Source organism: Stylophora pistillata, chromosome 14 (assembly GCF_964205215.1).
Source record: "Stylophora pistillata chromosome 14, jaStyPist1.2, whole genome shotgun sequence".
Lineage (NCBI taxonomy): Eukaryota > Metazoa > Cnidaria > Anthozoa > Scleractinia > Pocilloporidae > Stylophora > Stylophora pistillata.
The window spans coordinates 2,486,727-2,508,881 of record NC_142532.1 but is presented as its reverse complement, the minus strand read 5'-3'; the positions used below and the strand labels follow the sequence as shown (position 1 = coordinate 2,508,881).

At 33.7% G+C, this 22,155-nt stretch overlaps 1 protein-coding gene across 18 annotated transcripts in view; it reads right to left on the bottom strand.

Moving 5' to 3' along the window:
• Nucleotides 1–22,155, bottom strand: part of LOC111323368 (kalirin) — a 111,783-nt gene that overhangs the window by 60,937 nt on the left and 28,691 nt on the right. For 17 of the 18 annotated variants that reach the window (XM_088745847.1, XM_088745853.1, XM_088745852.1 and 14 more), the window contains 5 exons: nt 21,814–21,927; nt 20,004–20,399; nt 15,483–15,605; nt 2,110–2,301; nt 1,150–1,518 (listed from right to left, as the gene is read on the bottom strand). In XM_088745847.1, the coding sequence (XP_088601973.1) occupies nt 1,150–1,518; nt 2,110–2,301; nt 15,483–15,605; nt 20,004–20,399; nt 21,814–21,927 (1,194 nt within the window). The remainder of the gene's footprint in view (nt 1–1,149; nt 1,519–2,109; nt 2,302–15,482; nt 15,606–20,003; nt 20,400–21,813; nt 21,928–22,155) is intronic. The other variant, XM_088745840.1, reaches the window with a different exon arrangement.

Sequence of the window (22,155 nt, the reverse complement as noted above, 5' to 3'; positions counted from 1 at the left end):
TACCGACCTACCCCTGGGAAGTATTTTTAAAATCAATTATCTCATCATAGAAGACGAATAAGTACTGTTATCAACTTAAAAGTAAACCACTATAAAATATCCCTACACATCACGCTAAGGCTTGTTGACAGAAGTAGTCAAAAACAATTTTGCAAGAGGGAATCGTTAAAAAGCCTTCACCAAATTACAAAAAAACTTCAATTCCTTAAGAGATTAATGAACTGATACCTAACTAACCATCAATTTACTCTAAAAGGTAATTGGCACATCATTAATATTTACAGTACAAGCACTTTGGCAAATGTTTGCATCAAATGATTAAATTTTTCAAAGTACATCAAGCCATAGATATGATTTACAAACAGGACAACCTCAGTTAAAAAAGATTTGTTTTGATCATTTTCACAAAACAAGAAAACATAAGAAAACCCAGGAAACAATAATACAGCAGAATTCAAACTTCGTCTGAGTTCTATGCACCGATTAAACAATGAACTTTACAGCTAAAAACATGAATTAAAAAAGTCACACTGACAATTAACTTTTCATTGGATTCTGAAGATGACTGTTGGTTGTCAGACAGTCAAAAAAATTAAAAAGTTCGGACAGAGAAGTTTTTTTTGTGTGTTTTGTTTTGTTTTGTTTATTTCATGAACAATGTTTGAGAGCCTGAGCTGACTACACCCAGATTTCAACTTTTAAACTCGTTAAGCTTTCAATATGATAAGTAGGAGGTAGCAAATTTAAATGCAGATGCAATTGCTTTGCAGGTGTCATCCATTACTAAAACATGTCTGTATGTGTACTGTAGTTGTGGTCACTGTCACAAATAACAGTATTTGCCTCCTACACAGGCTCTTTTGCAGTCATTGTTTAGTCGAGTCACACAACCTGCTCTTCCCCCAACAGAGCGTGTTACACGATAAGGTCAAACAAAGACCAGCACCTAAATGCTGCAGTTTGTGCTGCATTGTTGTAAGAGATGAGTGCAAAGATCCAGGCCCTTTGTTACCTCACTTCACTCATCAGCATTCAATTTTCTCCCAGCTTGCTTGCTGGACAAGAATACATACTTTCCTATTTGTATAGACTATGACACTACACAACCAATTATAAACCACATTACATGTTCACCAAGAAGTTGTTTACCTGGGAGCTATCCTGATCAAACATACACAAGTGTAAATATTCTTTTAGTCTTGCCTTGCGTTTTTCCCATAACATTCCTAATTGTCTGTGCTGTTCGTGAACTTCCAAGTAAATGTCCATCACATGGGATCCTGCTTCTTCAGAAAATTGAGGATTTTTCAGAAACTGATTTTCCACATTAACAGGATTTTTTTGAAGTTCTGCTAGCAGTGCCTTGCTGTCTGAGCCGACAGTCTCAAATGAATCTTCAATTTCTTGCCGTAAATCATTTAGATCTGTTAATAAGTTTTCCACTCCAACAACTTCCTTGACATCCAGGTATTCATCATTTTGCAGCTTTTCTTGCCAGAGTTTTACATTGTGAAGAAACTACATAAAACAATAAAGTAATTTGGTTATACTCTGCCATGGCATGAATCTTTTGCTAAACTCACATCAAGCATCAAACATACTAAATAAATTAGAACTAATGCCTAATCTTACTATCAATAAATTATTTGATAGGATTTCAGTCGGTTGATGCAAAAGAAAGATGAATTTCTGAGATGCAGTGAACGTTGAGGTACAAATGTGAATGAAATTACATGTACTTAAAGCAGTACATATACTCAGTTGTTCTTTAGCCACATATATGGTTGGTTGTTGTTGAATTTCTCATAAGACCTCTCAGTAACACAAAAAAGCTTAAGTTCAGCTGCAATTTATCATTAAAGTTTAATTTATCATTACGAAGGCTACAATGAAAAAAGGTATCAGTAACTGCAGGATTTTGCTGTTGTTAAAGTTTTTGTAAGTGTACTACTAACACACTGTAAAAGTGTATTATACGAGAAATCAGCAAGAGTCTGAAACCACAGATAAAAATACTTATAACAAACAAAAGGCATATAAATTAACATACACTACCAAAACCTCCCAGGTCAAGTATTTGCTGTTCATGCATTTACATTCAGTATTTACCTCTTCGCTGTGTTTGTGATATGCAACTGAACATGCTAGTAAACAACTCCGCTGATTAATGTTCATATCAAATGATTTCCACTCGCAACTGACAGCCTGTGCTAGAGCTTCGATTCGGTCAGATTCATAGTGTACAGCCTCACTCAGTTGGTCGGCCACTTCTAGCACACGGCTGATGTTGTTATAAACACTCTGAAACATAACACACTGTTGTTAGAATTAGATGGCAGTCTGTAAGTGCTATTATTCACAAAAAAATCAGCTACATGTACAGTCTAAAGAAAAATTACAACAAACCAATCCCATGTATTCTGTGAAGAATTGTCACCATGTTCTTCAATGGTGGATAATTTTGCATGTTGATTAATTCTCTAAGGGCTTTGAGGAACTGTTTTGATAATCATCACATTCTTCTTGTCCACATGGGGTATTTTCATTTTTCCTTTAGGGAGCCTAACTTGGCTTTTGATATGTCAAGCTGGCCACCAAAAGGTCTCAAATGTTTTTCATTCAACCACATTATTGTAGACCTTAGCATTTAAATATGTCTTACAAATTAATTCAATGTTCTTTTTTTTACTGAAGATAATGTACATCTAGAAATAGACATTATTTTAAAAAGCCTACAATCAATACCTGTCAATTGTTATTGTTTATGTCACCTTAAATTCTAGGCTTTTTCAATTTTCATTATAAATATTATTAAATCTGCAGCTGTAGGCATATAAATAGCCATAAGTAAAATAAACATGAAATGATGAAAATAGCTCTCTTTGCTGTTATCTGCAGGTACTCATTAATCACTTTCTTGACATATTTTCAATTACTTTTACAAAGAAGATGACAAAAAAACTGTGCAAATGCATGTAATAAAAATTTTAAAATCCATGCTTGAATCTGATGTGAAATGTTTATCCCTACATTTTGAAAAAAAAAATGGTCTCAAGTGATTTCAAAAACTTTTAAAGTAACAAGCCACATTGTGGGCAGTAAAATCTACAGCTCTCATAATTTAATAACAATTTCAAAGAAAGGCTTTTCATAAATCTTAAAATTTTTTCCTCAATTTTGATGACAGAAATACCCCCAGGGAAGATGGCCACAAGTGATAGTCCAAAAACTACCACTAAGACAAATCCACCCACAGAATGTAGGGGGAAGCATAAAAGGACAAAATGAATGTGCATGTTCATTACAAAAACTTCTAAAGTAAAAGAACACTTTCCACAGAAGAAATAAACAATAACCATCTTTTACTCTTGTGATGCATTTGGTGATTCCAACCTCAAGGTACTTTACATTTCATTGTAGAGAAGTTTAAATATTCTCTCCAAAAAAATAATAATGTATCAAATTTGTAGGGAGATGCTACATCAAAATTTGATGGCTATAAACATGGAAATCTTAGTCAGGGAGACCACTACAGCATAGCCAATTACAGTAAACAAAGTAAAAGTTCACCATGGATTATTGAGACTTCATTTTTAACAACAAAGTGCAATCATGATGTAAATTTATTCCAAAGTCTCTCATTTCTCCCAACTCAGATCTTTCAGGTTTGTCAAATTAACCCTTGCACTCTTGGGAGTGACCAAAAATGATTTCCTCTTAAAATATCAACAAAGGTAAAGAGGAGTAATGAAAATAAAAAAAAATTAAGCGTATGTTGTTTGATTTTACTCCAAATTCTCAAAGCTGAATTTAAAACAAATGTACTACATGGCAAACAGAGCAGAAAACTGACCCTTATATTTTGAGAGTGAAATAGTTCTCGAAAAAATGCTTAGCCGCATGGCAGTATGAAAGAATATTGAAAATCAGTTTGATCTTCTATGGTCTGGTCTCACAGAGACAGGGCTCAACACTAATGGTAGCCCTCTAGCCACAGACTAGTAGAAATTCAGTTTTGGCTGGAGGTTTTTAATTTCCACGGGCCAGTTTGGCTAGTAAACAAAACGAAATTGTCGTAACATCTAAAATGTCACTAGCCACTTGGCTAGAAAGTTAAAAAGTTAGTGTAGAGCCTTGAGAGGGTATAACAATAATAATAATCTGTAACCAAGGGATACCCTAAGAAATTCTCACCGCAAGCAATATAAGACATATGTGGCAATAAAAAGGTGAGTTTGCTATCTTCACCTTGATGCTCTGCTAAGTTAAATTGCAATGAGTCAGGTACAAAGAGATTATTTGGTTTCACCTCTTTCTGCAAGCTGCTCTTAGACTTGTTTATTTTCCCAAAACATTCAAGTATAAAAAATCAATCTAATAATATTTCAAAATACCCCTGGGCCAGGTTGCTCAAAGCTACGTTTAGATAACCCAAGGTAAGTGCCAAATCTGATTTCAGATCTGGAAGCTTCAAAAGAAAAATCACATTATTCTCTTTTCATACAATTTTTTGATTGGATGCTCCAAAAAAATAGAGAAAATTACCTAAAAAGGGATTTTGAAAAAAGGAACTTAGAAACCCAAACCAAAATTTAACTCTGGGTTAACCCTCCCTGGCCTTCAAACAAGAGGGCCCTGGGCTTCACATCATTCTGATTAAATGCTTTTCAGCTGATTAATAATGGTGCCATATACTATGCTGGACAAGATGGTTCTAATGTGTCCTTTCAAACGAAAGCTAATGAGAAGTACCATGTTTAATACAGCATACAGGGTCAAACTAACTTTCTCATTGAAGCTCTAGTATGCTCTATTGTCTGCAGACAAAACTCTCACATGTGACCATACAAATGATAGCTACCAAGCAGTACATTGATGAGGAACAATTTATTATGCTAGAATGCCAGGTGGTTTTAGCTTTTCTGTCTTGGAATGATGTGACTGTTTGAATACAAGCTGATAATCACTTTTAGGGGAATTTTAAGGGAGTTTTCTAGGTGCATTCAGAAGGACACTGTACACCTTTTCAAATTTTGACAGACAAAAACTCTCACATGTGACTATACAAATGACAGCTACCAAGCAGTACATTGATGAGGAACAATTTATTATGCTAGAATGCCAGGTGGTTTTAGCTTTTCTGTCTTGGAGCGATGTGACTGTTTGAATACTGTTTGAAAGGTGGCAATCAGAGGATCATTTTCAACTAATCTTTCTTCAGAAAATAATCACCATCATTTTCCATGATTATTTTAAACAATAAACTGCCTCCCGGTTAGCTCAATTGGTTGAGCGCTGGACTGTTGTGTGTGAGGTCGAGGTCAGTGGTTCAAGCCCCGGCCAGACCAACACTCAAGGTCTTAAAATAACTGAGGAGAATGTGCTACCTTTCTATAATATCAAGAAATGGATAGACATTCTAGTCTTCTCGGATAAGGATGAATAAACTGTAGGTCCTGTCTCCTGCATCTATTTATTAGTTAATTTGGTTAGGCAGGGGACGTTAAAGAACCCACTCACAAGATTACTGTGATGTGGTCTGGCCTGTTTACTGGGAATTGGGGGGAGGGGGTATCTTCAAATAAGTCTCCTTCGATTGCTTGTAAACTGCTGATGCAGTCCGGCTAAAGTCCCTCGAAAAGTGTTGTGATGCGCATTTGATCATATCCACATGTTAATTTGCACTATATAAATATTAAATTATTGTTGCAGAGAAATCAACTGAATGCTATATTCTAAACAGGCAGCACAGGGCAAAAACCGTAACCTGTGAGCAAAGGAGTAAAAAAATAAATGTACATGAACTAATCCTAAAAAAGCTTTTCTGTTGTGTCTACAGTTCTCCTTCTAACAGGAACTCAAACTGCCACCTTGAAAGTCCGGGCAATATTCAGCGTGCACAAGAGCACTGCCCACTGCCCCCCCTTATTATTATTATTATTATTATTATTATTATTATTAAAATAACTTTGATTTTAGTCACATTTTATTTGACTAGAGATTTCTTTTGGATTTAATTTAACAAGTTTATAACCTTACAATCAGCATTAGCATAAAACTGCAATTGCCCTAAATCATTTGATGGCCAAATTCTGAGGGAAAAGAAGCATAGTTATTTTGCATTCACTGGACAGGAATTGCCCCAATTGCATTGCATTTTCTATTGACCAAGTTACTAGAGCTCCCAAAAAAGGAAACCATGGCTATTGACATGAACCAAAAGATTCCTTCGTCAGTTTGTTACAAAACTATTATAGTTTTTCTTTTTATCCAATCTTTTAAGACACCAAAACAACATAATACTCTCAGTAATTCTGACAAAAACACACCTCAGAAAAAAGTCTCTACCTGCCAAACAAACTAAAAAAATGAATGTTAAGAGACATGCCCTTATAAAATTTACAGCCTCTAATGTCATATCACCTGCACTACATCGAGACAAAATTTTCAAATAACAATATGCTACTTCTAAAAATACAGACAATTTAAAATAAAACCAAACACAAATAGTCATATTTGAAATACATTTTTGGATTTCCTTACAGGCATTTTTCCAAACAAAGTTTTTCCAACAAGAATACACAAAATATGATGGCAAAGAGAGTGGTGCTGGTTAAATTGTCTGGAATATGTAGATCCTATTCAAAGGAGTAAATAATTTACTTAACAATTTAGTTTTTAGCAGAAGATTGGAAAAGATAGTTAAAACTCACCAGCCTTCTTCTGTATAGCTAGGAAATTATTTGAAATAAGGGAAGGCCAATAATCAAATATTTCCCGAGGTTATTGGTTAAAATACCATTTGTCAGATAAAATTTGGGTCTGTAATGATTGCATGACAGATGTCCCAATATTAGTATTCAAGAGACCAAGGAGAAATTTCCTAAGCAAATCATGTTGCTTGTTAGTTGAGAAGCCAGACAAAGAATTGCCATTATTTACAAATGGAAAATAAAAACAGTGATAATGAAAAGAATATTGCAGACCTCTATGAAATAAAAAAGGTAGTCACATCCAGGTGCAAACTGATTAAAATTTGCCAGGTTTTAATTCAGGTTACAAGATAAACATTTAACCATCCTGACTGATAAAAAAGTTTATCTTTCTTCTAAACAGAGATATTTTTTTCCCTTATATGTAGACTTGATTCTAAATTTAAATCGACACACACTTCCTCTCAATATCGTTTAACACTTGCCTGCTAAATGATTTGAATACATTTTTTTTTCCTCCCAATTAAACAATAAAAAGCATCTTAACACCACAATTTAATGCCAGGTTAAATCATATCTGGTTGTACAAAAATATGATTATTCAACTGGAAAAGTACATTAAAAATTCCTGCCTGAAAATAATTGACCAAAAAGCTTATCATTCATTTCAAGACCAGTAATGGCTGCAAACATAATATGTTAGGCAATTTTGACACGTACAATGTCTGTATTTGCTTTGAAGGAAGGGGATTATCACCTTCTAAACAATGGCTACACATACAATACAATTATTTTACTTTTCTTCTGATCACTAAAGAGAAAATTGGTTTGGCCATACAAAGTTTAAGGGAAAAAAACTTCAATTAAAATGTTAAAAATTAGAAAAACACTGATGAGTAGGGTTACATGTTAAATCTTACAATACACAAGATATCACCACTACAGCCAGTTGAAATTCTTTAAACATCTTTTTTAGGGGGCCTTGCATTCAAATTTGTAAAAGTAAAAATACATTATTTTTCTATTTTGGATACTGAAGTATTTGGAATGAGGATTGCAAAGTATGTTTCGAATACTGCATCAACAACATCAAATCAAAGCACGTAATTACATACCTATATTTTTGTTCATAATATAGTATTTTTGGGCTACTGGTGTATTTGGTATAAAAATTGTGAAATAAAAAACATTTCATGAAAGTTCATTTCATGATAAAACAGTGACAATTAAAATCTCATCTGAAGCACTGCACTGCCAAGAATCAATAAATCAATAAAGACAATGACATGTTTTCCTAGTATTGCTTAAATTCAAAAACAAAGCTTTTTGAACCCAGTCTTCCAAATACTTTCTTGCACCCTTCAAGCACATTTTAATCCCTATGTCTGTGTAATAAATGTGAGTCACTGTATGTAGTATCAATCCTGAGAGTCAAAGCCATTTACCAAAACCTTCTCCCTCCCTCTCCACTCCTCCCAACCCCACACCCCCTCCACTCCTTCCAAACCCCCACCCCTCCCCCTCCACTCCTTCCAACCCCCCCACCCCTCCCCCACCACTCCCACTACCCCACCCTCTCCTTCTTTTTCAAGCAGTCATCATCAAAGAAACCTTCTCTTAGAAACCATCGGCAGTAATTTACTAATAAAAATTAATGATCCATTTTAATGTTCAAAAGATCAAATTCCTGCCACAGCATTTCATTTCACACAGCCAAACAGACAAGAAAAAAAATGTAATCAACTTGGTGCTTTGAATTAAAAAAGAAAATGGAAATGAATATATACATAATGTTAAGATACCTCAGAATTGCTGATTACCAGTACCCAAGTGTAAACTAATCTAATGAACAATTCTTGACACATCAGAACACCAAGGCATGTGCAATTAATCTCCATTTCAAGAATTTTCATTTCTAAGAAGGTCAAGCAATATTGAACATTTTGACTGAAATGTTATAAATTGGAACTTAATTGCTATAATATAGCAACAATTATTTCTTACACTTGTATGAGATTCCAAGGTCATGGAAAATAACATGAAAACCATCAACTTAAGCCAAAAATAATATGCATCCATACAAAGTCAAGGTGACATATAAAACATTTGCAAAATAAATATTCTGTACTTATGTCTGGTTAGATAAAAGTAACATGGAAAATGAATATAAAAATCATATACTCAGTGCAAAGTGAAAAAGTTCCTTTGCCAGAAAATGTAATAGTAAAATTGTTGAGTGAATGTCCTGGAAGGTTCTTCTTTATCTTTGTTTTTCTTTCAAGAAGAAAAAAACTATACATCAAGGTGGAATGAAAATCACAGTCAGCATTAACACTGGTCATAGTAGAACAAAGAATTAAAAACTCTCTCTTTTCATGAAATAAAGTGAAACACTTTAACAGTATAAATCAAAATATTATTGTCAAGTACTGTGCTGCAAGAAGAGTATTCAAAAGTTTAAAGACATAAATGGAGGAAAAGCATAAAATTTGAAAATTATCAGAAGTCAAATTTGTTCACTTACATAGTGATTTATTTGCACCCTTGCTGACACAGTCTCTGCTGTTTCCTGATAGCTTTCAGTGTTTAGTGAGTACTGCTAAACAAAACTAATCCATTATCTCTGGGTTTTGAAATAAAAAATTGTAAATTTTAGATTTTTTTAATATGTTTTGCGAAGTCAGCGTCAAATTCTAATCCAAAACTTACATACTGGCCATATTTTTTAGAAATGCATGAGGTGAAAACAAATGTCTTGTCTTTTCCATCCAAACACATAATCCAGAAATATGTAATACTAAAGCAAAGCTGGTGAAATTTTTCAAAACAAAACCATTAATGATGTGTTTATAATTACCCAGATTCACCAGAGATATTCTGTACATGCCGAGAGAATAATATGCAAAAAGATCAGGTAAAAAGGTAAACAAATGTGAAGATGAAGACTGCAAAAATTATGGGGAGAGAGAAAGCTATACTTTGACTGAATTTCAAACTAAAGGAATACTGGATTCATATTTAACAAGAAAGCCACAACTATTACTGAGCCAGATATCTGTTATTGTGAGTATACAAAATGCAGTTACAGGAGAGAGAATCAATTTTCACTAAAAGCCACCACCAACAAAGAGAAAGGTGGAACTTCTCAGCTTTGCTTAGCAGAACAGTAAAATGATGAGTTGACAAAAAGAAATTTTACTGAACAAGCAAAGAAAGACATCGATGTAACACAAAAACCTAACCTTGCCTCAGCCCTTCAATACCAAATATATCAAACATCAATGTTTCATACTTATCAACAACAGGGATACCCCCAAAGATAGGTACAACCAAAGAAACAGACAGCATTACCTTAGAAGGAGAATTACCAACGGCATAATCACATAATGTTATTCACAAACTTATAAAATGTCTGTCTCAACCAAGACCATGCAGCCAGTCTGCCTGTCGGCTTTTTGCAATAAAATAAGATTCATTTCAAGCTTGAAGAATTTGATCAGTTGGTGTAATGACAATGTTCCATTATAATCAATTAAGCCTTTCATTCTTCGACAGCCAATTAACCTGAAAACCAAACTTTGGTGCCATGTTTACACTGTATCACCAATTAAGTTCACGTTCATTTGGATTGCACAAAGTGTAATGTAAAGACCACATTCCACATCCATATCATCTTTCTAGTGAACTCCTTTATATACATTCGTGTTGACTGAAAAATGATATTTCTCTTTTTCCCCCAACCTCACGTATACACTGTAATCTTGAGTAAACAGCAAGAAATTTAATACATCAAGCCAGCTGCAGCTTTCTGGTTAGCATTAAGAGATTTCTGTATAAATTAGCATGAATTAATTCAAAATACATCTACTGCAATTGTCACATGTAATGGTTGTCACAAAAAAATATTTGACTGTCGAAGATCTGTATTTAAATAGGAAAAATATAAAAGAACAGTAGCTGTAATAAAATGTAGATCAATTCTAAAATCTGTGGTAAATCAGAAAGGGATCATGCTCAATTTCAATTAACTCATGCTGTTTAAAAATGCACTAATTGTTTGAATATTTGGGAGAAATTCATATCTATTGGCAATAGTAAATGTAATCAAAGTAGTATACATGCATTCAAATACAGAAACACTGTCAGCTGAGAATTTAAACAAAAAAACATTCATGTTCGAAAAGAAAAATTTGAACTTAAAAAAAGAGAACATTGAAATTCTCATTTTCAGTGTGTCATTGAAAGCTTTACACACAATATTTTTTTTACCATTATTTCAACTATACGTATAAGTATAAGAAATTAGAACAGATTTTCCAGGGAATATATACAAAACTGTATATAAATCTGGTTGTGGAATACTAGGCAATTCATTCCTGATCAAACTGAAAACTGGTTTTTTAAAATTATATCATTACTAAGCAATTATTCCTACCATGAGGAAGTTTTAATTCCCGTTTTTTCCTTTCCAATTCCTTCAGGCCAGATAAAACTTTAAGTTCTTCCATGAACATATATTTTTTGATTGGGATGAAAAATCCCCTGACAAGAAGGCAGGTAAAACTACAGCCAGCATTGTCCTTATTCAAGATCAGAACAAGATTAAGAAAAGTTGCCAATAGCAATAAACACTAAGAGCCAAACCTAGGATCATAAGAGACCACAGTCACATATTGTCATTCATGAGTCACTGAATTCCCTTTAATTATTAACATCCTCAGAAGTGCCAGGATTCCCTTGATAAAAAGACCACAAAGCTTCATATTTAAAATTCAAATGAAGATTTCTGGGAATTTTATTGAAAAGAAACATGATACAGGTGTTCTTAAGACCTAACAGGATAAGCCTTTTGCACGTAACGTGACATGCAAACTCACCATGAAGTACAGCCATAATTATGTACACCACAGAATGTGTTTTATTTACTCTCTTTCTTTAAGCAGAATTTGCTTTCATAGCAAACAAATGTTATCATATGCCAGAGTAAATTTGCAAAAGTAATTAAAAAACTTCTGATCACAGGAAGTAAGGGCCTCATCATGTCAAAAAGGAATCATAAATTAATCTGTCAAATTTTATTGCATCTTTGAAGAAAATGAAAACATACCGAACTCTTCATAAAAGCAGACAGTATCAAAGGCCAGCTTGTTATTTTGAAAAGTTTTAAACACGACTTGAGATGCACCATGTTTTAAGCACTCTGGATTTAACTATGATGGGCAAAACAATCTCAAACTCTTCCTTAATTTTAATGCTAAAAACTGTTTGCCTTAGTTTATGCAAGGTCTCCTATCACAATTGAAGGAAATAGATATGAGTAAGCTCAAACTTATTAATTTATTTCAATTTGTTGACAATTCATCAGATCTAATTTTTCTTCAAAACCTCCATTTTCTGTCAGGTTCAAAATTATTCTTTTTTCCCATCTCTCCCTTGAAATCTTTTTTTAATTTTTTTTTTCACCCCAGAGAAATATTACCCTCGGAGACCCTGAAGCAAATTATAAGATAGCAAGAAATTACTACAACAATGGTTTTGGTTTGACTTGAAAGTTTACTTTACAGGTTGGGGATTCAACTAAACTTTGGCCTTGAAATGAGACTGCTGTTGTATTTTCCTCTCATCCAATTATTTTTTGGGTCTCCATGGATGGAAATATGCAAAAAGTCTCTGTTATTTTTAAGTTGCATCTGCCTCCATAAAACTAAATTCAAATACTCTTCACACATTGTAGGTTCTAATATTTACAAGCACATGTTATGTTGCTGAAAGTAAATTAAAATTACAAACTCCACTTCACACTTTTCCCCTTTTTTAGAAATTACTTTTCATCATAAAGGAGGAGAGCGTTAAAAAATTTTAAAACAAATAAAATGGAACCTCAATTTTTTGACAGGTTTTTAATAATTTTTAATAATTAAAATTTTTGTAATAATTTGAAAGAGAAAAATTAAGCCTTCTTTCATTGGCTGAGCATTCTTTGCCTGAAAAAAATAAACAGTTATGTAGTTGCCCAAGAAAGTTAAAATTTGATCATTTATGTGTAGGTGAGGGAACACTCGAAAATGAACAATGTGGAAGTTTGTAAACCTGGGTCTCAAGGTGCAAGGATTTCAAGGTGAAAGGATTTCAAGGTGCAAGGATTTCAAGGTGTAAGGGTTTCAGTAAAAGTCAGTTACTAGTGATCTACTGCAGCCAATATCTCTAACTGATACCTCTTTCGCTTGCCAGCAGGCTCTTGTGTTTAGATTTCACCTTACAGCTTTCAGCCCCTTTTCCGGGACAACCCCTGTAACACTATCTGCATCTGCTTATTGAAAAGGTTACTGAAACCCCTGTGGGTGATTGTGGTGTGTGACATAAACAAATAAAGGGTTTAATTCTCGCTACACAGTGAAGTGGAAGAGCTAAAGGGATCGCTTTCCTCTCCTAACTGCATCAAGTCAGTTTCACAGCTGATTTTTATTAATTAGACAATGTGAGAATAACATTCCTTCCACAAAAATGCAAACAAACTAATTAACAGAAGGAGCCTAACCAGATACAAAGGTTTGGAGTTAGTTTAAAGGTTGGATCCTGCTAACAACTAAATATACCTATGAACAACTGTGCCCAAACACCCACTGTGTGCCAAGACACTGAGCTGAAATACAAGAGGCACCTGTTTGCAGCATATAGCATTCATTACCCAGCTGACAAGTGATAACTAAAAACAAAAACTAAGCTATCAGTGCATTATAAATTCTAATTTCATTTGAGAACATTCAAGCAGTGAAGAAGATTATCTCAAAAAAGGAATACATATTACTGGTACCTATCCTGATAAAAACTATAAATTGACAGAACTAGCTCAGAGGAAATGGCTGAATTAATTTGAGTTGAACGACTTTAATGCAATGTGTTGTGAGAAGTATCATTTGTGGCCATAATTATACCAGGAAAAAAACTTGGTCTAATAAGTAAAATGTTGTTCACTTGCATGGTCTGCAATACTGCTTCATTTTGAAAGCAAAAACAGTTTTTGAGCACATATACTAAAGGTTGGTGTCCTTGACAACACCTTCCTAGTCCATAAATAACATTTTTAGAATTTTTAAGCGTTGTCATTTTGGAGTCATTAATTAAAAGAATCCAAATAAGAGTAAATGTATACCTGAGTAACAAATTTGAATTTTTCCAGTTTCAACTATGTCTCAAGTATGTAACTATTGGGGTCAAAGTCCAGTATCTAGAGACCACAACACCATTATGAAATCCTTGGAACTATCATCAAAATCAATTTCATAATTAGGACTTTTGAGCAAACTTTTTATCTTGCTGCGACAAGATCTTTGCAGGTGTGGTGCCTGCCTTAATTTTAGCTTTGGCTAACTGCAAGTTGAAGTTAAACTTTCAACCATAATTTTACAAGACATGCAGTGTAACTCTACAACATACATGTAACTTAACCATTAAGTACCGGTACCTTGAAATGATACTGGATTTAGGGTCTTCTCACTTGATAAAAATGACAGCATCCTTCAACCATAAACCTTGGCTTATCAGATAGATTTCATCTGATGTTATCTTGTAAATAATTAACTTAACAATTTCACTTAAAATGCTTATAACTGAGATGTTATATTGGCACTGCTGGGTTTATTTCTGAGACTGATCCAACAGGTACCAGAAATGAAACCAAAACATGTAAAAAAAATAAAAAAACTCTGCAAAATTACATTATAATATAAATTATAGTCTTTAAATAATTATGCAAGAATTAAAAACAAAGCTACACAAGCCTGCTTCTTTTAAATATTTACATTCCTGTTGTTAAATTCATCAAAGTAGCTATAAATATGAATGTCAAGTTGAACAGTATTGCTTTTCCTTCCACAAATATTGCATCTGAAAAACATTTTTTTCCTCTTCCATGGGTTTCACAGCTACTTTCAGGCAATAAATGAAGTCAAAAGAGGTTTATATAGGCCTAGCCTCTTGTACCTGAATTAAATTTTGATTACATTTTAATGATTAAAAAAAAGCTTAGAAGATTGTATTTGAATATAATTATGCATAGTTACAATATTATGTCATAGGAGTGTAGGCCTCCATCATGCAAACTCAAAATAGCATATTTTTCCATTGTCGTGGCACAATTTGAGCCAATCAAAGGAAGTTTACTTTAAAATGCTTTGCCTGTCTTAGTAAAACAGGAAATAACCACAGAAAATTTTGAATTAGAAACATAAAAATATTGCACTCAAGTGCAAAAACAATACCACACTACTTTTCAAAAAAAGAAAAATGAGAAAACATTTAAATTGGGTGCAGCACTTGAAATGCCATACCTGACATTCACTACAAATTAATTATGATTCACAGATAAAAATACAACTTGGAAAACAAAATGAACAGACTAAACTAACCATGGAATGTAAGTCTATAACTACAACATAATAAGATTACAAGAGAGATGATCTAAGATTTCCTTATATTATTTATATGTAATTATAAACATGTTCTTGAATGTGTAGGAATATCCGATTTGAACTTTTAAATTTCAAGAGCCATGAAACACCAGTAGTTAAAAATATGAATAACAGTGGTATACCTTTAAAGGTCTCTTACAACAAAATTTTTTGAACACTTATAACAACTACAAAACAGACAAGCTCTTGAAATATAAGATACAAATATCTTTACAGACTTATTTTGAACATAAATGCAACTAAAGTGCTTGAAGATAATATTACTTTGCCTCTAGTTAGAACTTTAGACTTGACTTACCATACAACTGGCCTGGAAATTTCGATGCTCCTCTTGAAGTTCGTCTGCAGAGGTTGTATCATTTCCAATTTCGGCATAATTCAGTAAAAACTCCTGATGATTCTCCCTTATCCATACCAGCATCTGAAAGACAAAATTGGCAGAAAAAACCACCGCTGGAATATTGGATTTTGCATCAGGATGATTTGTCCACAGTGACAGTTTCAATATAATACTTGATGAGCTCCAACCAATCTAATTTCCAATCCTTGTGGTAATAATATTTCAATATTGCACTTATGTCTGTGATAGCAGAGCCATTTTGCTCTGCACACACAAGACCAACTGGAAGAAAGCAATAAAAAGCAAAAAACTGATTTCTCAGTGGAATTATAAATCCGGAACACACACAAAAAAAAATCAGCTGGCTAGTTAAGGAACTTAATTTCAGAATGAAATGGCCTCATCTACTTGTCAAATCATGTCAGAAATGTCCAAAAGTACTATACCACTGATCAAACTGAAAGCTAACCAGTTTAAAAATGTTATGAGTGCAGCTGTTGGTAAATTGAAGCACCAATAAAAAGCCAAATATTGCCATAAAATTTACATTTCTAAATGAATGACTGAGTAAGCAGAATTAGCCCTTAAAGAGCTTCTCTTTTTTCCCAAGACATAATTCTGTATCACACCTGACCAATTTCCCGTCAAGAAAATTTAATTTAAAGTTGTTACTCTACTGCATTTTAGTGCAAAACCTTTGATGTTGTAATCACTACAACTGTTGGATGTTTAAAAAAAAAATTGCAGTAGCCATAAAAAGAAAAATATTTTTCTTATTTTATTCTAACATAAAGAGTCCATGAACATTTGGTTAGCATCGTAAATCTACTTCCACTTTAAGGCAAACAGGATGTAACAGTTAAGTTACCATGGTTTTGCACAAAATTTTAATTCACTTCAACCCAGTAAACAAAAACTCCCCTAACTACACAGCCATGAGGTTTAATAGGTGTGATTTGTAAAAATAAAAGAGAGCTTGGTTTGAAGGCAGAATATACTTTAAAAAATATTTAGCACCAGTAACAATCATATAACCTCAAAGTATGGCTCATGCAGAGAACAAAATTAAACTGCAAAATTGCTGCAAAAATTTTACCAGTTTTCAAGTTAGAGTTTTTTTCCACATGCAATACTTCGAACACCTGTTAGGTTTGTAGATCAAAGTTAATCTCTTAGGAGCAAAGATCTTGTTACAGAGCTCAAGTCTGGTTGAACACAGCCCTCCCTATGATATCCTTATGTTTAAACTTTAGTGTGAGAATCATTAAATATAAGTTGACAAGAAAACAGAAGGTTTTAACTGCTTACTAACCAACTGGTACGTAAATATTGTGCACTTCTATCCTTGAAGCAACAATCTTCCAGCTTCCTAAACCTCTTCACACTAAAATCACCATAAATAATCTGTGTTGTTCTGCATTGCAGACTAGCTGTCTGATCACAGACTAGGGCCAATAAATTTTTAATGAGCTCTGTCTGTGTTTGAAAAATTGCAAATTTTTGTCCTTTGTTGACAATCTCTCTGTGCTGATTGAGTTTAATAAACGGCATTCTCAAAGGATAGAAGCAAGATCCTGACAGATCAGATAATAATATCCTGGGGTTTGAGGTAAAAAAGGAAATTAGACTTGGTATTGAAACCGCTGAGGCCACAGGTAACATCGAAATTGATCTCACAAAGCACAAATTAAAATCATTGTCATTGTAAAACCAAAACAGATTTCCTCATATTCAAAGAAGCAATATCCTAATCAATCAAGCTTGACCCACAGGAATTATAAATAAAAGCCAATGACAACATCAGTTACCAAGCCACAATCTATCCTACTCCATTTTGATTTAAAAACTCCAAACATGACATTTTATGCATGACAAACAAAAATAAATTAAAGCCCCAGCTAAAAAGGGTTGGTCATGCAGTGTTAAAATTGTACAGCCTTAGGTTAACCATTCCCAAGCTACACATAGAACACCAAAATGCCACAGTTTTGTCACATGAAAATGCCACTCTTGGGACAGAATAAAAGCAAGATCAGCAAAGCACTGATAAACCAATATAAGAAAAACAAAGGTTCTAAGACATCTGTTTTAAGCCTCACAAGCTACCACAACTCACTATATCCCCTGCTAAGAAATAAAACCAAGCTAAAAGCAAATAAACCACAGGATTCACTTAATTAGCCAAGGAGGGCTTTTAAACATTGGTAAAACCTCAAAATGCCAATTTACTGCATCTTCTGAGTGGCATTTATTCTTGAGATTTGATTTTGATCTTCTCATAATCAAAAATATTTAAATTTCTGACACCAAAGAACAGTTTGTATCAAGTAAATTATCTCTGGCCTAATAATTTTCTACAGCTAAGAAGAATTTTATGATCAAATGCAATGATAAAAAAAACCTCAATTCAATCAACAGCATATATTTTCATGCTAACAAGTTTCATTTAAAAAGGAAAATGTTTTCTACTGCAGGAAGCAAAATTTCAAGTATTTTAAAATATCATAATTATGACATCACATTTGGAAGAATGTTTCTCCCAATTTTAGCTGTGAAAATGAATTTTTTAGGAAGCAATTCTTTTTTCCTTTCTTTCTTTTGAAATACAAAGAAGAATGGCATAGGGTAGGCTTGAAATAAACCCATAACCACTTCTCACTCTAAACCTGTTGTTTTGGTGTTTGACATTAATATCATTATACCATGGGGTCTTCAGAAACTGTTGTAGACTGCCTACAACAATCATAATAAAAGTTCAACCTTATCATGAGATAACTGTTGGCTAATACACAAAAAATTAAGCCCCAGGCAATCTTCAAGATTACACTACAATCAGAATTTCTATCACAACAATCAGAATCTCTTGAAGAACCTGACTGCCCAAATAAATGCACTCAGGTACAAAACCTGAACCTGAATCAAGAAGCCTCTAATGTAGAGAGAAACATGATCCTTTTGTGCACATTTTTACACAAAATCGCTAATGAAGCTAACTGGCAAATAAAATATTGAGTTTTCTGTTAATTTTGTTCCAATCAACTACCCAGTTAGTAGGTCTCTATGTCTCCTGACCTAATAACTGAAATACTGCAGCAAATTTCTTTAATCAGGAGTAGTCACATGGTGGTACTCTACTTTACGTCGAAGTAATACTCTTCAATTGAAGTTTAACCTCTCAAGGGCCACATGCACTTATCCAGGACATTTAAGCCCTAATAGAGTTGTTTTATCATTTAAACATGTCTTGTAAGGATGTCACAAGACACAGTTTATGAATTGGAGATGAGTTGCAGCAGGGATGGTGCAGTTATGTTGTGATTATAGTGATTACCTCCCACTGCTGAAGCATGGCTGTAATTCCCCAAGCTGGCATCACAAGATTGTTAAGTTTGTTTTTGGTACCCATGGGTCTAATTATTCTCAGTTTCTCTACATTTTCTTCCTTCACAAAAAAGCCTTCACTCCAAATCCCATTTCAAATACGAAGCAGTCAGTAAGGAATATACTGTACATGACTTCTTTCTGAATTGGAGATGGTTGTTCAACAAAAATTGCCAGCCTGTGCATGTTGAACTTTTCATTTCTCCCCTTTTAAATGTCTGATGCATCTATAGCACCCACAACGTCTATATACAAACACATTATTGAAAAAACTGACTATTGAAAAACTGTGACAGCATAAAAAAGCAGAAAGTTGTATTCTACAAAACAAACCAGTGCACCAACAAAGTTCAAGAGAGTCATTGCCTAGCAGCTCAAGCTAAAATAACTCTGAGTCTGGCCCATTAAACAGATTATTTTATGTCTGTGAACATAAACTCTGTTGTTTTCATCACAGTACTTTTAATTAAACACATTTTTGTGAGAAAAATACACATCTCAAGTTCTACAATAAGGCATAAACCAAGAAATACATTTGATGAGCCACAAAAGGACTCAGTACAAATCTTAATGCAGTTGAATTCAGTGAAAAGTGAAAAAAAATTACAAGGCAGGAGCCAGTTGGTTGTTTTTGTTGCATGTGATTACATCACTGAGTACATTGCTACTGCTAAAAGTCAATAGAAATAATAATATTGAGAATATTTCTTTCAAAAAGTATTCCTCAGCCTAATCATGGTAATCTTCTTTCTGAAGTTTTGAAGTCACTTACTTACTAGTCTCTTCCAGTTGATAATGATCTTTCTACATAAATCAAGTAAATCTTCAACTACAACATATGAACTGAATCACACCTTTTATTCTGTAAAGATCAATGGCCCTAATGCATGCATTGCTGAATTTTCATAAGAAAGTATTCTCACATCAATAAGAACAAAGGAACGCCTTAATGGAAAAATGAAGAAGGCAGCAGTTGCTTGAGAAAAATATGGTGTGCCCAAAGGGTGAATTTTCAGCAAATGAGGAATTCAAACATGAAGTCCATTTGATATTTTGCATAGATCTCCAAATATACTCTGAAAAAAAAAAAGTCTTTACCTTTTCAGCATCTTGTTGGAAGACACGGTACTGGAAGCACTGATCCAATCTCAACTTCCGCAAGTTCCATAATTCCCTCAACTTTTGCCTCTTGGTATGCAGGCCTTCCACTAACTCTTGTATCTGTAACTCTGCTTTCTTCACATCATCCTCTGTTAAACTATCTTCAGAATCTTCATAGCTTGGATTTTTTATTGTGCTGCGAATTTTTTCCCCCTCTTGTTGTAATAGTTCCACAGGTGCTTTGATAATCCATTTTTTCACATGTTGATTATGTTTAATTTGATCTTTGAGACCCTCAAGAGTATCAGAAAAATCTTCCTTGTCTAAACCATCTTGAATTTCTTCTAACTTGGCTAATAACGATGAGGCCTCGTACAGAAATTTTTCCAGTGCCTGAAAGAGAAAAAGCGATAACTTGTACATGTTGTCAAAACTCTTCATTAAACTACAGCCAAGCTCATGCGCCATGACTCTATTTCTTTATAACCTCAGTAAACATACTGATAGTGGTTTTGAAAGAATAATTTTTGTTACTATAATTATACCATCATGCTTTTAATCATATTTGTTGGTACAAATGATTTGATTTTAAGAAGATAAGATCTTATGCTCTTTTCCCAATGGCTGTCCAAAGGTTCACTTCACCTGTTACCAAGGAATATTTTTGTTGAAAGGCACAGCCTATCATTCAATTAATTTATCTTATCTGTTTAATTAAATTCGAGTGAGTCTACAGAATACAAATCAGTGCTTCAGGAAGATATATCAATCCAATTTTCTCCTGTACAAAACATGAAGGAATTTATCTTAAAACCAGAGAAATTAAAAGTGATCTTTGCCAAAATAATGCTAACTGTGTACTGAAGTTTAGTTGTGAGTTGTTAGAACCATTGAAGAGGCAAACAGGATATTGTACCTTTCACCTGCGTGTCAACAGGTGGTATTGATCTCAGATCTGATATCAAGTTTACCTCCCTTTAGTATTTATCAGTATTGCAACAGAAATTCAGTCAAATTTCTTTACATTTTAAGCATAAATGTAAATTCAAGTACAAATAGATAACAGTAGACGGTAAACTTGTATACCCTTATGAATCAAGAAGAAAATTGGACCTTTTCATGAAAAAATATTTCAATTTGATCAGCCAAAAACTAGACAAATAATTATTCCAATGATTTTCATTAATTTCATTCATATCTTGTTTATTCACAATAACGATAACAGAATATCTTAGAAACACAAAGGAGAAAATCAAAACATTTTTTAAGATGCAATGACTAGCAACATTTTTGAAACTCTTCATCTCTTGTGATATCTTTTTGAAAACTCTTGTAATGAAAATAACATAGTTTTCAGTACCATGAATTTGCCAAGCCAACCAGTGATGAGAAAGGAGAGAATTTCTGCTCAAAGTTGGGAACAGTCCAGGGCTCGACACTTACTTTTCAACTTACTAGCCAAATGGCTAGTGACATCTTGGATGTTTTTAGATGTTACAACAATTTCAGTCTGTTCACTAGCCAAATTGGCTAGTGGAAATTGAAAACCACCAGCCAAAACTGAATTTCTACTAGTCTGTGGCTAGTGGGCTACCATTAGTGTCAAGCCCTGAATACGTTCCAGAAATACACCGTCCTACAATATTCAATAACATCTAGAAATTCACAAAGCAAACAGATGCCCACGATAAAGACACACAACATCAAAACATCACTAATTGATGACAGGCATCGCCTTCTAATGAAGAGATTGGCTGACTGGTTGGTTGGTGAGATTCTACCACATGGGCAAAAGTCGGTGACTCACCATTCGCATGTTGATCCACTTGGAATGATCATACTTAAAGGTACCTCCCAGATCTGAAGTTAGCTGATCGAGGTCGATAAATTTTGTGAGACCGTCCAGCGATGTCAGGGCAGTCTGAAATGAAATATTAAACTCATTACACAATCATGTGATCATCATCTAAGCTTATACTACGATCAAAACAAATTAAAATTAGAGACATGGTGAAATACATCTTACAAACCGAGTTCAAGGTCTTTGCTGTAGATTATGGACCCAGAAAAAAGGTCAGTAGGATATTTAATATTTTTCCTCTTGGTTCATATAGAGGGGGAAGATTTTAATTCAAACAAACTAGATTTT